The sequence below is a fragment of the Branchiostoma lanceolatum genome, chromosome 7, assembly GCF_035083965.1.
Source record: "Branchiostoma lanceolatum isolate klBraLanc5 chromosome 7, klBraLanc5.hap2, whole genome shotgun sequence".
NCBI lineage: Eukaryota > Metazoa > Chordata > Leptocardii > Amphioxiformes > Branchiostomatidae > Branchiostoma > Branchiostoma lanceolatum.
In genome coordinates this window covers 4744644-4760731 of record NC_089728.1, presented here as the reverse complement: position 1 = coordinate 4760731, position 16088 = coordinate 4744644, and the positions used below count along the sequence as shown (strand labels likewise).

The 16088-nt window shown below is 41.6% G+C and overlaps 3 protein-coding genes across 4 annotated transcripts in view; 1 reads left to right on the top strand and 2 right to left on the bottom strand.

Annotated features, from left to right (window-relative positions):
- Positions 1-8814, bottom strand: part of LOC136438768 (NACHT domain- and WD repeat-containing protein 1-like) — a 22512-nt gene extending 13698 nt beyond the window's left edge. Inside the window, exons 1-2 of the mRNA XM_066433705.1 lie at positions 8613-8814; positions 6733-6946 (exon numbers count right to left, since the gene is read on the bottom strand). Coding sequence (XP_066289802.1) covers positions 6733-6806 — 74 coding nt within the window. The 5' untranslated portion in view covers positions 6807-6946; positions 8613-8814. The remainder of the gene's footprint in view (positions 1-6732; positions 6947-8612) is intronic.
- LOC136438330 (uncharacterized) lies at positions 6888-10812 on the bottom strand. Its single transcript, XM_066433094.1, has 3 exons — positions 10797-10812; positions 9931-10572; positions 6888-6946 (listed from the first exon to the last, which is right to left on the bottom strand). Exons 1-3 carry the CDS (start codon positions 10810-10812, stop codon positions 6888-6890), a joined length of 717 nt encoding a protein of 238 aa, XP_066289191.1.
- LOC136438765 (testis-expressed protein 9-like) lies at positions 9233-16088 on the top strand. Of its 2 annotated transcripts, none has more exons than XM_066433699.1 (10): positions 9233-9364; positions 10929-11018; positions 11353-11522; positions 12143-12265; positions 12567-12736; positions 13109-13228; positions 14125-14261; positions 14912-15046; positions 15448-15582; positions 15967-16088. In XM_066433699.1, the coding sequence occupies exons 2-10, from the start codon at positions 10929-10931 to the stop codon at positions 16039-16041; spliced, it is 1155 nt and encodes a 384-aa protein (XP_066289796.1). In that variant the 5' UTR covers positions 9233-9364; the 3' UTR covers positions 16042-16088. The 2 variants fall into 2 exon arrangements, with proteins under 2 accessions (XP_066289796.1, XP_066289793.1); XM_066433696.1 differs by having other exon boundaries at positions 9234-9364; positions 11350-11522.

Sequence of the window (16088 nt, the reverse complement as noted above, 5' to 3'; positions counted from 1 at the left end):
GTAAAAGCTTATCGTGAACTTGAAATTGTGAAAACGTGAACTAGAGATCAACTTGCATTAAGACCCAGACTTGGTCCTTAACTGACCTACCAGTGAGGATTTGTGGAAGGTTTTGTTTCTGCTTGCCTGATGATTCTCAGTCTTAGTTGTATGACTGTTCCCTAAGGCATGTTACAGAATGTGGTGTTTGGAAAACCCACAGGTTTCTTCTGCTGTAACTGAATTGGCAAGTCCTCTCAGGTTTAGTTTCCCCAGACCCTGATAATGCATACGTGTACTGTAAATTCATTTAGTTTTGCAGTCGTTTTATTTCGGGAAAAAGAGGTTTTTGCTGCGTTTTAACTTCACAATTAAAACGATTCTGTAGTACGTATACGGTACAACATGTCAGGGACAGATCTAGAGACACATGGAAAGCCAACACGACTCCAGGCCTGGGAAACCCAGACTCGACATAATCAAGTAAGCAAATGCAAGTGGTAACACAAGGGAAACGTATCTGTGGTGACATGAATTCGTGGATGAGAGGTCACAGTGAAAACCCGCCAGAATAAAACCACCACAGAAGTTTCAAGTTTACAGTCACTGTGTATCCCTTGGATCAGTTCACTACCCCTTTTCACAGCATATAGGGGTCAGGTATAGAAGGCCAACTTTGCGAGGCCCAAGTCACTCGCGGAGTGCCAAAGACATGATAACGTTTGGGAGTCTGGCATCTTCCCACACAAAATTTTGAAGTTCATAACCAAATAAGACAATATTTCCCGCATTTTGAGGGAGAAATTTTGTGAAGTTAAAGTTTTTCCTCTGCCACATCCTCATTCTAAAGCCAAATATGAACTTTTTATAAGATTTATGAAGGTTTTTCCTACAAAGAAACACCCCTATGCTCATTGAAACACAGCATCGGGGTCCAGATCACAGCATCGGGGGCCCCTATGCTGAAAAGGCCTGGCGAGAACACTAAATCCTGTCATGTATCCTGTCATCAGGACAACGGTACAGCACTCCTTTTTACTCTCATATCTCTGCGAGACACAGAACGCTACGTGATCAATGTCACGCTTTGAAATTGATGTCTCCATAGCTAATGACGCGTGCCATATCGCTGTCGTGTGGGGGGAATTCATTGTCAGACAGAGACAGACAAATGCAATTTTGTGTTTCATATTTTCAAATCTAACAAAAATCGTAAGAGTGTACTTTAGATCACTACATCTTTTATTTTCTATTATTCTTTATTTACCAATTGTATTTTTTTGGTATTTTCATTTAATTTATTCTGTTAGTGAAATTCATGTAGAATAGTGTTTCTCTATGTAACACAAATGGAGATCTCAATAAAACAGTGGCATCGTGTGGCACAATCGGTACGGTGTTTCGCCCAGAACCGAGAGGTCCCAGGTTCGAAACCCAGAAATGCCCCGATGTTGTGCCCTTGGGAAAGGCACTTAACAAGACTTTCCTCACTCCACCCAGGTGTGAATGGGTACCTGACTTCAGTTGGGGAAGGTCGTATTGAGGTCACCTGCTGGCGCCGAATGGCAGCTGCCCAGACCCTTGCAACAGTACCACAAAGTGCAAGTGTGGAGCAAATATGTATCTGTTCTGTATTATGTGATTGTAAACCCTGCAGCAATTCAGCACTGGCTGCCATTGCATGGGTAATTTCTGACCAATAAACCATTATTATTATTATCATTATAACAAACAAACAAGTTGACCCTGATAAATATTACAATCTTTGTATCTTGTCAGACTGTAAGTAACTTCTGATTCTGTACTGATTTCCCTGAGGGTAAGACGCATGCTGAGATATCACTTTCTCTTTTTTTATCTCCAAGGGCCCTGAGATGAGATGTCGTTATCGCTGCAAGCGAAAGTGATTACAGCGATCTGTTTCGCTGCACTGACGTCAGCAGGTGGAGATTTATTGACTCTGCTCTTCACAGCGGCTGTACATCAAATACCCCATTAGACGGCCAAGTATTTTGTCAACTTGAATTCTGCACAATTTCAAAAACAAACCGCCAGAATCACCAACTGATGCATGATTGCTACGTTATGTAATGTATAACTCCCTGCAGAAAAAGTATGCGGAGTGATTAAATGAGAAATACAACTGCAACTTTAAACATTGGTAGATTGGTATGGCATACATTAATTCCAAAGATGATGTCAGTCACTGTAAATGCATTTAAGTTCGCACAAGGTGGTATGCAGTCAGAAGACAGAACGAGCATTTCAGCACTGGTTTAAGTTCACGGTCATAAAAAGAGAGAGATTACCGCAAAAACTATGAACATTAAACCACTGCGAACTTAAATTCATGAGTAACAAAAGTCTCTCTTCGGAACTGCAGGGGGCATTTCATTTAAGACTTGAATTTCTGCTGGACATCAATCAAGTTTGACACACTCTAATACAGATGCTGGGGGTTACTCCCCACTGAGATGGTACGCTCCATGTAACCCCCGGCAACAAGGAAAGATAAGGTTGTCATGGCGACTGCTCCCAGCTGACGTCACCAACCCACAGGAGAGTACGAAATGATAGCAGATGAGGGATGGGAGGGAGGATACCTATCACTGGAAGCTCGTCTGGTGCGATGGCCTGTCATTTAGCAAAATTGTTTTAGTTATCAGATGGTCCATTACCGAGACACCCTCCAGATAATCATGCATTGTTAGGTATGCTGATGGCATCTTCTACATGGTGGGTGGCGAGGCCTGGGAAAATTAGTGTTGTGTTTCCAATAGACCGATCCTGACTGTCCATCACAATTAGCAGTTCAACCAATGAGGGAATGTCAATTAGCAGTTTGACCAATGATAAATCATAGAGTGGCTTCATCATTCATGTCCGTAAAATTTTTGCATTGTTATGTTTTACAATCTATTTTGCATTTCTATGTTTTGATGTAGGTACATATAGGTGAGGCTATGTGATCAGTCCATTACAGTCCTGAAAGAATTAGGGTCTGTAGGTAGGGGTTCTCTAAATCATTAAATATCATTACAATCCATCTATGACAGACACAAACAGACACAGAAGATGCAGTACCTCCATTTCCGTGGAGGTAACAATGATGATATGATAGAAGCAACACAATGAAAAAGGTGTCAGCCATGATTCTGCAGTGGAGAAGGGATTAGAACATCCAACTTTAAATGCAGCAAGTATTTCGAGGTTTTACGGCATACACCCATTCTTTTGTACGTATCTTATTTGATGAAGCTATTAACATTAGGCCACGCCAATTTAATTTTTTGCGTCTTGGAATAGCCTTTCCTGTTTCTCCCATTTTGAAAAAAACAACAAAAAATTGGGTCACTATTCCCATGATTCACAAATTTTAACTCCCAATTTTACTATTTGTTCAGTTGTAAAACTCAATAGCCACCACAATAGATTATAAAGGCCTGCACATACCTAAAAAGTGTGGTCATATTGATCATAAGTAATAATTTTTCATTTATTAAAACTATTTCTCAATATCAATCCATATATTACATTGTAAAAGGTAATTTTGTTACTGAAATTATAAAATGGGCCATATAAAGATGAAATTTGAATAATCCTCTTATTCTTATGTAAACCCTTATCTCCACCCCAGACTATTTGCAAATAATCTTTTATTTTTAATTCTTTAGCCCTGTCGCTCTAAAGTTTTTCTGAAAAAACCTGAGAAGCAACAAATTGAATTGGTGTAGCCTTAAGACGTAAAAGACTTTGATGATGCACATTTTCTGGATGGAAATAAAGTGTGTGACAAAGTGAGATGTGCAGCTGTTACAGTTAACTAATTTGATCACTTCGTTGTTAAGTGGGTCGGTACTCCAAAATTAATGCACAACATGGGACGAACTACCTTCGGCCAGGGGACCATTACTCCTCCTCTTATATATAACGACCAACAAGATCAGCTTGATTCAAATGTGAGGTTTTTCTTGCTGCTGCAATTTCTTCTTCCTGTTATGGGTGCACTCCCCAGTTTATCTTTGGTTTCAATTCAAGGCTACACACCTCAACTCTAGTGATCATCTCTTCCAGAAGCAAACTAATTGTAGCACCGTTGTGGGCTTTGGCACGGCAACAATTAAAGCCCATGCTGACGTACGTAGAGAGAAGACTAAGGTGATAAGAGGCCCTTGTATGGAGGGTGAAGTGCTAGCTGTTACAATGAACAGAATTGATGTCGTTGTAACCTCCACATCTAGGCCCATCCTTGACCTATGACAAATGTCTTTGATAGTCCAGATCTTATTGACAGCACAAAACAATACCGGGAGAATAAAATAAGAACATTTTAAGGGAATTTTATATTTCAGAGAATTTGGTGGTTTTATCTGGACTGCCTAAAATCCAGCAGCCAAAAAATTTAACTACACATCAGCTAGTCTGGAAAATGTATTTTGATTTTATCATACATTTTTTACTATTTACTACGTAGCTGGACTAGTCGATTAAATGTTGTTTTCTTTGTGCATTACTGTCTTTGTGTGCTGGCCACTATGTATAACTCCATATCCTTTGGATGGATTTGTTTGAATTTTGACAAATTGGTAGTTCTTGACTCAAAGGTCCCGATCATGCAAGGTGAATTTAGGCACCGTAGCAGTGTTCTTTAAACATTGTAAACATTGACTCACTTGAGTTTTCAAACTTCTTCATTATCGATCAAACTCCATGATCAACAAAAGACTTTCTGCATCACCGAATGACTGACTTAAAATCTTAAAATGTTTGCAGCATGCAGTTTTATTCTCACATTTTTCCCAGCAGATGACACCAAGAATATGCGTTTCCGACTTGTTACCACCGCACTATAGAAATGTTTTCACCATGAATTCACAACTCTACAGAACCCTTCGTTTTCCTTCTACCGCAAAATAAAACCCCCACAAAAGTAGATGAATTTACAGTATGGTAAAACTTTCAGTGGGCAAAACATCGAGCAGAAAGACTCCTCAACTCCAAGTTGCTATGGAGACCTGGTGAAAATGGACTCTCCAGAAAAGCCTAACTAAACACTGCAGGATCAGAGCATTTGCACACAATAGTTGGCCTGTTAGCTGAATGCCACTGTTGACCTAGTGGTGCCAAAGCCATTCTCCAGCGCCGCCACTCAAGCATCAAGTGTAGGGGAAAAACACGTGCGAGGGTCTGCATGTCTTTTTCTGGGAGGCGTAGCGAGCTCCTTTGATTCACTGTTAATCGTAGCTGGCCAACTCTGAGTCAACATTAAGTGTTGTTACTAAATCATTCATGAAGAGTAATTGGTCGTTTTAATTCTACGTAGCATGTTATTTGTGATTCTGAATACATTGACAAATTAGTGGTATCACAAAGTCAAATACCAGATTGCCCAAAAGTCACAACGGACAATCTGGTTGTGTCAGTGTTCACAAACCCACAATAGAACAATCCAATGAGTTCGTTCGAAAAACCTTTTGTAATTAGCAACTGAATTTACCTATAAGCATTGCCGGGCCTCCTAAATTTACCATAAAGCTTTGACGAGCCTCCTGAATTTAGTTAAGCATTGCCAGGATCCCCCCATGCAGACCCTCATCAACTACAGAGGGAAAAACCCATTACCCGTTTCCATGTACTCAGTTAGCTGTTGGACCAATAGGCTAGAAAACTTGGCATGTCCCCAATGTCATCATGGTTCTTGTTTGTCTTCAAATATTATGTACTGGAGTTTTCAGAGGTGTTTGATACAATTCCAGCGCAAGTATATATAGTTTGCCAGTTTTAAAACATTATACATGTAGATACATGTGTGTCTCATACACAAATTCATCAGTTTTCAAAACTGGCAAACTATTACTGAGTATTAGTGCTGTCCGTATTATGTGTAAACCAGCAGATTCTGCAGGCAATTCTGTTGGAAAATAAAGTGTTTTGAAATTCACAATGCACTCTGTTGTTGTTTTCAAATTGTTAAAGTTTACTGTACTTAAAATCTAGGCAAGTTAATCCATGTGTACAGACAGAGTAGTGATTACTTAAGAACGGACTCATATCAAATTGAAATGCAATTAGATTTCAGTCCGCTAATCATTGGATGAAGTGTTTTGATTCTGGTAAACAAGATGCCAGGAGGGTGAGCGACCTCAACATGTTAGGATTAATGTGTTTGCACAGCTTGTGGTAAATGGGAATACAATTGTAAACTTCTAACTAAATGAGCAAAATGGCTTCTCACTTAAGGGCAATAAATATTTTTGTGAATGTAACCAGGAATGTATGAGTATGACATTGCAAAAATGTCTCCCTTGTATGACTACTGTACTAACATACAGATCGAGTTGTTTTAAAACATTTAGCGAAAACTTTACCCTCCTACCGCAAAATAAAACCATGGCAAAAGTACATTAATGCAGAGTCCTTCCCGCACTAGATGGTGCATAGGGCGGCGCCCATCTCTGTTTCAGTCGCCCTTGGGCCACACAACTTGTGTGCAATCACTACAGAAGGGGCCTAGTCCACTAGTAAGTAGTAGTGGTGTGTGTTTAACTGTCATACTCTTTCCCAAATGCTTTCGAGTGCTATAAGCAACGAAAGCAGCATGTACCATTTTTTACTGTCTTTGGTATGACTCGGCCGAGATCAAACTTATGACCTTGTGTGCAAGGCGAGTACATAACTGATTAGGTCATAGCACCGGTTACATGAATTTACAGCACCATTACTACATGTAGTATCAAGCTGCTGGTCCCTTACCTGTGGGTCTCGTGCGAATCCTCGCCAAAGTCCGTGCTCGGTACGGAGGAGCGAACAGAGCACCCGATCCCCATGGCATTGTCTTCCCACGCTGTACTCTCTCTTCACTCCTTAAATCCGCAAATCTTATCAAGTCCGGATCCAACAGCAGCAAATTAAAGATCTGTACTGAAGTCCTTCTCCTCTTGGTGTGTTGGAGTATTGTCGACTACACCTGCAGTACGTGTGGACAAGAAAGACACTTTAGAAGATAAACTGATCGCATTACATGGATTTTTAAAAACCAGGAGACAACACAAGGAAGGATTGACACACAACAGCATGCACCATTCACACAGAGGGTAAATAGGATTGTTGTCAGCTAAGATTGAAGTACTTTAAAGCTTATTTACAGCAGTAATACTAGATGGGACAAAGCAACTAGGGCAGAACTGGGTCAGCACTAGGCTTACTGTAAATCATCACTAAATGTGTATAAGTTTGCAGTGGTTTCATGTTCGCGGTTTTTGCAGTGACCTCTTCACCACAAACTCCAACCCAAAAATGTTGGTTCAGACTTCTGCCCGCCTACCCCCTTGTCTAAGTGCTACATGTACTATATGTACAAATACGTACTATACATTGTACAGTACTATGATGTGTTGCAGGCAACTATTCTGTCTGTCTGCATGCCAGATTGCCCAACAGTGACAACAGATCTAGAGTATCTGGCTGTGTTACTGTTTGCAGACTAGTTTTGCCAGAAGCCCAATGAACACAAAGTAGGAACAATCTAATCAACTCATTGATCATTCCCAAACCCTTTTGCAAGAAAGTTGTTTAAAGTTAATCGAAGCGTGACCCTCCTGAATTCATCGCTAAGCATTGCTGACTGTTGCCGACCTGCTATATTTACCGATGCTAGCATCTCCCATGCACACCATCCTGCATTAAGCTTCACTACACCTTATTAATAATCAGTACATTTTTACACCGGTTGATTGAGTGGTAGCCTTGATTTGTTCTTAAGACTTATAGATTGACAAGAATTGGTCTGCAAGCAGAGGCAAGTGAGATGACGTCAAGTCTTACTATATCACCTTTGATGTGACTGATCATGAAAACAACAACAACCGCACACCTGTGCCATAGACAGATGCCATGTCAAGAAACCTACATAACAATATACCCAAGATCTGCTTGGAGACGAAAACTACTGTCAGTCAAAGAGACACTAACCCTAATACAACAATCTATGACTCTTTATATATATTTTGAGATTTTGATAAGAGTTGAAAGGGTTGAAAACCTGCTATGACAGGAACATCCTGTCAATAGTGAACATCCTGTCAATAGCTTGAAAAATTCTTGTTGACAGGAAAGATTCTTATTGACAGGAACATCCTGTCAACAGCCTCGATCATATGTAAATATTGCCCAAAGACGAGCTGATTTTGAACATGCAAATATAAATACATACAAACAACTGGCACAACTGATTTCATGTAACTGTAGCTTCAATACACATCATATCTGCTTGCTATTGGACAGACACATGTACAGGTGGGTATTGCAAATCATATTTTCAACAAAGAAAGTATAAAAAAAACCGCAATCTCCTTTCATGTTCATAAGAAACATCGCATCTAACACAGGAGGGGTTCTTTTATCTCCGGGTTTTACGTAAAAATGGCACAAATACACAGGCATGCCGACCATGCGTTTATATTGACGCAAGACATTTACGTGCCTTTTATACATAACGTTAGATATGATATGAAAAGAAATGATATAATTTTCTTAATATTTCTCGACATAGTTGACGGAGTAGCATAATCTGTACAAAACAAATTTTCAGCAACTCATAAGTCTTTGATAGTTGTATGATTTAAACGTTGTACCTCAACGATCTGTTGTCCCGTAAGCCGTGTGCATCCTCATTACGAGCTGTGGAACCGTAGAGAAGAGCTATACACCTGTTACCTGCAGCTGCGCACCTGTAGCCGTTCTGGTTTCACCTGTTTCACCTGCCTCCGTCGCCCACCTTTGTGTGTCATTCTAAGAAACAATAACAAACCGCACCCGACGTGATACCTGGATAGACTATACCACTTTTTATGGATAGGTAAGGAGTTGCGATTTCAAAAACTTTTAATCCAGTATCAAAAATGGTTAAATATCCTATTTGAAATATTAATAATTAGTTATTTTTATTCTTCATCAACTTATTAAACTAAATTCGAGCCATACTTAAGAAATATAAGTACCCAATGTTACCCTCAGAGGAAATGTAACATTCGCAACCGCTTGACAGACTATACCACTTTTACAGGATAGGTAAGGAGTTTGATATTTTAAAACTTGAAAACGTTCTCGTAGCTACTACAAATGATTAGATATCCTAAGTCATGTTTTGTCATTAATTATATTTACTGTTTATTGGTCAGTCTATGTAGATTTGGACAATAATTGCAAAATAAGTATGAAACTATTCTGATCCTCAAACGAAATGTAATATTCGGACCTGCGTACTCGGTATGTTTGAACAACCTTTGACCTGAGCGGGATTCTTCGGGACCTTCAAAGTTGTTTGTGTTTTCCCCCCAATTTTAACATTTTTCCAGATACAGGCGACTTTTCCTTCGTGTAAAAGGTAACATGTACGTATTTTCTTTCCACGACTCCATGAAATGATGATTTTATCATATCATTTCATGTGAATTTTCGTGTGAAAGTTATATAGATCTTAATACAATGCTAAACTTTCTTCCAACACTAAGGTATTCACGGATCGAATTTTCGACGACCACTGTCGCCTTCTTCAGGATCAATAATGACCAATCACTGCCGAACGTAAACTCGCGAGAGTTACGGACACGTGACTCTATTGACACATGTCACTGCGGATACGTGACGTCAGCAATTGGTCAAACGTGCCAGGAAGTTTATAACGCCCACTGTCTCTGTTGAGTGACGGCTGGAGTGCCCTGATATATATGGCCTCCTTTATACCTCTCATAAAGTAGTCCTGTTCAGTGTCCAGAATTCTGACTTTGTCCAGCGAAACGGTATGGCCCGGAGATTCAATGTGGATGTGTTGAGAGACTTCAGACGAATGCGAGCTGGGGCGTTTGTGTTCAAGGAATCTAGTTCTCAATGAGCGTTCTGTCTCACCAATGTAGAATTCTTCACAAGTCCCTTGTCTAGTGGTTCCCTGACACGGAATGTGGTACACTACACCGCACTTCTCTTCTCTTGGGGTTTTGTCCTTCGGCGCCACGAGAAGCTGTCGCAGTGTGTTCGTAGGTTTGAAGCTGGTGGAGATCCCGTGTGAAGCAAATATTCTGCGCAGGGGTTCTGAGACGGTCTTGATGTACGGAAGGGTGATGCGTCCTTTGTCCCTCTCTCTCGTCCCCGGGTTCCTGTTGTTCTGTTGAGGGGGCTTTGGTGCGGTTGCCTTGTCAATGGCCCACTTAGGGTACCCGCAGTCCTTCAGTGCCTGTTTGATGTGTTGTTTCTCTGTCTCTCTGTCGTGTGGATCCGTTATGATCGTGTCAGCTCTGTGGAGTAACGTCTTCACGACCCCAAGTTTGTGTTCAAGAGGATGGTTGGATCTGAAGTTGAGGTATTGGTCTGTGTGAGTGGGTTTCCGGTAGATGCTCAGACGTAATGAGCCGTCGTCTTGGATCGTGGTGAGAGTGTCGAGGAAGGGGAGGGTTCTGTCCTGTTCTTTCTCCGATGTGAATTTGATGTCGGGGTCCAGAGAGTTGAGATGGTCTATGAATTCCTGTGCGTGGGCTTTCTTGAGTTTGGTGTGGGTGTCGTCGACGTACCGGAACCACCAGAGGGGAGGGTGCGGAGCTGTAGATATAAACTTCCTGGCACGTTTGACCAATTGCTGACGTCACGTATCCGCAGTGACATGTGTCAATAGAGTCACGTGTCCGTAACTCTCGCGAGTTTACGTTCGGCAGTGATTGGTCATTATTGATCCTGAAGAAGGCGACAGTGGTCGTCGAAAATTCGATCCGTGAATACCTTAGTGTTGGAAGAAAGTTTAGCATTGTATTATGATTACTACCAACACAGATGAGCTTTCATTATAGTTATATAGATCTGTTTGTATGTGTGTTGGGGGGGGGGGGGGGGCATGTTGCTTGTTTCCAAGGGAATGGCTAACATTTTTTGACACATTTATATATTTTTGCTGGCTTCAGATGAGTTCCAGTCGTGCAGGGAGTAGAACGAACATGAACAAGAGACCGCCGTCGAGCAAGGACAACAACTCTAGACCTGGGACAGCTAAGGTAACGTATCAGGCAAAGTTATGTTTCAACATTTTAATCTTTATTTGCCATAACTTTTTGGTTTTCTGCTTGTTTTTTGTTTATGTCATTCGGACCCTTTTTATGAAACTTTCTTTCAACCAAGGAGGTCACAAAATTGATTTTAAACCTTGTTTCAACTGATCTTGTTCACAGTCATGTTTTACTTTATCATGTCCACTTCCTTTGAAAGTGGCATGGCCGGCAGAACACAGCATTTCAGCTAAGGAGGACATTAAACATTATGTATTTGCTTGTAGATTTTACATTTCTAGTCAAATCTTATTTTCTCTCTCAAACCATGCTTCCCCAGAAGTCATCCAGTGACCTCCTGAGTAAGGAAGAGGAGTATCTTCGCCTGAACGCGGAGCTGGAGGCGCGGACGGCCACGTTGGTCCAGGAGGCGGAGGAGGTCCTGCGGGGACAGAACAGTCTGCTGTCCAGGGTCTCCACTATCGACCTGGACGACGACTTAGAAAACTATGGGTATGTAACAGTGGGGATCAACGTCCACTAACTGACCAGTCTAACTGGTCCGTACCCTTTAGCCTAGTGGTTAGCGCGTTGATTTCCCAAGCCGTGCGGATCGGGATTGGCGCAGGTTCTAATCCCAGGAGCGGCGTACTCGCCCCTTTGGGTTTTTACAGGTATACTGTAAATCCATTTACTTCCGTTTACTACTGTTTAATTGTGCAGTGATAACCTAATAAGAAAAAAGGAGGTTTTTGCAGCTTATTGAATTTGCGGTTGAAACATTTCTGTAGTTCGCTGTGTCATGAAAGGTCACCACAAAAAGGAAACCACCGAATAAGTTTCAAGATTCATGGTATTAGGCCACACCAATTTAATTTCTTGGTTAACGGAATTTTTAAAAAAGCTTGATTAATTGGAAAATCAACATAAAAACAGAATCTCAGAGGAAAGTTTGTACTTTGGTGCACACAGTTTCAGGGAGTGAACAGGGTCAGGTGCAAGTTTTCACCCTAGCCTTCTGTTTTAATGATGTCCTCGTGCTAAAATTTAAAAAAATCCGTTAACCCAGAAATTGAATTGATGTCGCCTAAGCCTCCGACATGAATGCAGTACAACTATCCATTTCTCTTTAGGAGAGAAGCCTCTCCAGACCCTGTGCATGCAAGTATAGAGCCTCAAGAGGAGCAAGTGGTCAGACCTAAAGTCAGACCAACATCCAACCACACCAAACAGAGGAACAAGTCAAGAGCCTCCAGGTAACACAGTCTTGTTCTTAGCTGGATTTTTCCTTTCTAACATCCCTTTAATACTGTATCCTAATGGTCTGGTGATGGATTTGCTAGGAAGGAAAGTATCTTGTGAGAATCAAATTCAAAACCATTCCAAAGCCTAAATCTGCTCTGTTGCTGTAAGCTGAGTTATGATTGACCTGTGACACTGGAAGCGTCAGGACTGAATAGAGCTCAATTATGATTGGCCTGTGACACTGAAAGGAATTATCTCCCATCTTAGCATGAGGCCAGATTGATCATAATCATCTCCCTCCGTAATTTTCAGACCCAGGTCCAAAGCAGAGCTAGCAGCCGAGGATGTAGCAGTGCCTGATGAGGTGTCAGACTTCTCCCTCACAGAGACCATCACTAAACTGGAGGGTGAGGTGGAGTCAGGGAGAACCCTGAACGACATGGACGATGTTCTACCTTCAGCTGCACAGGAGATGGGGGCAGGTAAGGTTCTAGAGGCCTTGCGTTCTGCACCTTTGGTATGTGTATTTGGATCAGAGTTTTTTCTGGACACTGTCTTGCAGTTTTATGGTGTTGAATGGCATGGCAAGCGGACACAAAATTGAGAGGTTACAGGTTTGATTGCTAGTCATTCTTGGGACAGGAAGGCACTTAACACGATGTAGAAATTGGTACCTGACTATGTCTTGGTTGGTGAGGTAAAAGGCAGTGGAAGGAGAGGGCCAAGGGGTCAGCTCTGCTTTCCAGTACCATGCCCTAGACACAGCGGCTCAAAAAGGCTATGGACTACCTTTGCCTACCTTTTACTGTCTTGAAGTTTTGAAAAACAGTGACAAGATATTTGCCATGTTTCAGAGGCCCAGATAAGGTTCCTGAAAGCCAAGCTGCGTGTGATGCAGGAGGAAGTGGACAGACTGGGACATGAATGCACCAAGAGGGGAGACGAGAACTCTACACTGGTCACCAGAATCAAAGGTGAGGATATCCAACACTTTTTCTGGATCTACAGGCCCACTTGGGGTGTCCCTGTGGTGTAGTGGTCTGCGTCTTCTGCCTCTCACCACATCTGGTTCAAATTACTTGGACCAGAAGGACTGGGGTTCAAGCCCCGGGTAGGACACCTCTGGACAAGAGGCGCATTGAGTCATACCAAAGACTTTATAAAAATGGTACATACTTCTGAAACAGTATGGAAGTTAAACACACTTCACTGCCAGTGGAATAGCCCCCTGCTACAGTGATTGCACCACAAGTGTGGCCCAGGGCTATGAAATGGAGATGGGCACTGCCCTATACATCAATAATGGTGTGGGAGGATTTTAACTAACTAACAGGCCCAGTTGAGGATGGAACTCGGTGAAGGTGAAGACCCACTTGGTGTAAAATTCTAGATGCTTTGTGTCAGTCATTTACAATGTAGATGTATACATCAGAGTATGGAAATGGAAGGCAGAAAGTTCAAAGTATGAAAGGGATGGCAACTAAAAAGAAATTTGACTTACTGGAATTTTGGACTGAATTACTCAGTCCTCTTCTGCTATCTGATCCGATTGCTCTGAACATGTAACTTTATGTCAAAGGTTGTTTGAAGTTGATATCGCACTTCTCTTCTTTAGGAGTTTTGTCATTGGGTGCCACAAGGTGTGTGTGTATGTGTATGTGTATGTAGACTGGTTTATTCAGAAATAGCAAGACTTACAAATGAGGCTGTTTACACGGTTGATAAAAGAAACATTCTTACACATCACAATCGCCTTTGGTGACATACCATGACATCATGATTGCATTATAAAAATCTCAACGATAATACTTGATTAAAACACGATAACTAGCTGTTAGCTGTTCTATTATAAAATGTTGTTTTATTGCAGACCTTGAAGAGGAACGTGGTCGTCTGACCAGGACCACACAGACCCAGCAGTCACAGATGGAGAAGTTCAAGAAGCTGTCTGAAGACGTCAAGAAAAAGTCGGACGGTCTTGAGCAGCAGCTGGCTTCACTCAGGAAGGTCAGGCAGGGTGAAGATGGGAATGGGGAGACAACTTTAAAAATATCCAATGTTATGCAACAAATTAAAGGTCTTGTAAATGTCTCCATATGTAAGTGTGTAGTGCTTAGGCCTAGTAAAATTAATGTTGTGTTTCCCGTTAAGGTCAAATCAGTCGGTAGGTAGGGATTCTTTTTTATTTTCAGATTTCAGCCAAAGTGACCAAACAAAAGGCAGTTTAACAATGTGAAACTTTATCAGGACATTGGTATAGTCGATATCATGTTTTAATTATACAGATATACATTGTACAAGCACCACGATTTTCTTTGGCAACAGAAATGAGAACTTCATCACTCAGATCGAAAATACTATGTCCCTTGAGGTGGTTGACCACCCCCAAAAAGCTAGGGTCAGCAGGTTTTTGCTAGCCTACCTGCCTAAGTGCCCAGGCCAGTAACTGGCCCCTTGCTCTCCTCCAGGTTCCTCCAGGAAGCCCTGTCCCGTGCCATAGCCTCCGCTACCCGTATGTTTAATCCAGTGTCACTTACAATCTGGTTCCTCCATTGCTTACGTGGTTGGGTTTTTGCTAGGGTTACCAGAAATACATTTTTTCTTTAGGCCTTGTTTGTGTGGATAATGTTGTACTAGTATCTGTTCTACTTTTCCAGGAACTGGAGACTCTGAAACGTCAACAGAAGCAGGCAGACACAAACCACGGCGCCACAGAGGTGCGACTGAACAGGGCTCTGGAGGAGGCTGAGAAATACAAACTGCAGCTACAGAAAGCAAAGTCATCATCTAAGGTATGACACATGTTCCCAAATGATCGTAAGGTCTGAAAGACATTAAAGGGGTACTCAGCTGCTAAAGCAGTTGTTATTTTCCAAAACATTACATTTTTTTTAAATACAAATCAACCAAATTTTGCAACATTTCATCACAGAATGACAAAGAATTGATTTATAATCCAGTAATTATATATCTCCATGCAGACCCCTAAGTGATGCATGATGGGAATAGTGCAGACCTTGTGATAATTGCTGAAGATAAAAGTCAATTTTTTGCTCAAAGCAATAGGGGAATCGGATTACTAGGACATTCCTTTACAGCTAGCAAAGAGCACACTTGCCATAGCTCCACTCTCCGATGCTAGTACATTTCTCTCCACCTTGACAAACATTTTTGTCCTTTTCCTTGCACACAGGACGTGACAGAGCAGGAGCGGAGGAGAGTGGAACAGCTGCAGCAGGAGAACAAACGGCTGGAGAAACAGAAAAACGAGCTGATGGCAGGCTTCAAAAAACAGCTCAAGCTCATCGACATACTCAAACGGCAGAAGGTACATTTTGTCATTGTCCATGCAATAATAGCTTTTGTGTCCCTTTTTAACAGTTCCCTTGCATTATTGCTATTTTTCACATATCTCTTGTCGGTGTTGAATGGCCGACTGGCTAGGCCAGCATACAAAAGATCGAGAGGTCACAGGTTCGATTCCTGGCTAGACTCCTCACACAAGCCAGGTGTAAAAATAGGTACCTGACTTCGATTGGGGAGGTAAAAGGTAGTGGAAGGAGAGGGATGGGCTCCGCCTTGCAATACCGTGTCTTACACAATGGTCTAACAATCCACTGCCTTTAAGCCCTTAAAAAAAGGCTATGGGACTACCTTTTAAATTTAGCTACCAATTTGTGCCATCTAATTCCTGTACATTTCCTCCCAACAGATGCATGTTGAAGCTGCCAAAATGCTGAGCTTCACAGAGGAAGAGTTCGTCAAGGCTCTTGAATGGGGAAACTAGATTATGTAGTAGAATCTGTACTGTATATAGAATGATTTGAGAAACTT

Coding starts and splice junctions, on each gene's coding strand:
- LOC136438330 (XM_066433094.1), bottom strand. Junction 6,947..9,930: donor TGTAGTGTACCACATTCCGT/GTCAGGGAACCA, acceptor CACGTACTGCAG/GTGTAGTCGACAATACTCCA.
- LOC136438765 (XM_066433696.1), top strand. CDS start 10,929: ATGAGTTCCAGTCGTGCAGGGAGTAGAACGAACATGAACAAGAGACCG. Junction 12,266..12,566: donor AACAAGTCAAGAGCCTCCAG/GTAACACAGTCT, acceptor CGTAATTTTCAG/ACCCAGGTCCAAAGCAGAGC. Junction 14,262..14,911: donor AGCTGGCTTCACTCAGGAAG/GTCAGGCAGGGT, acceptor CTACTTTTCCAG/GAACTGGAGACTCTGAAACG.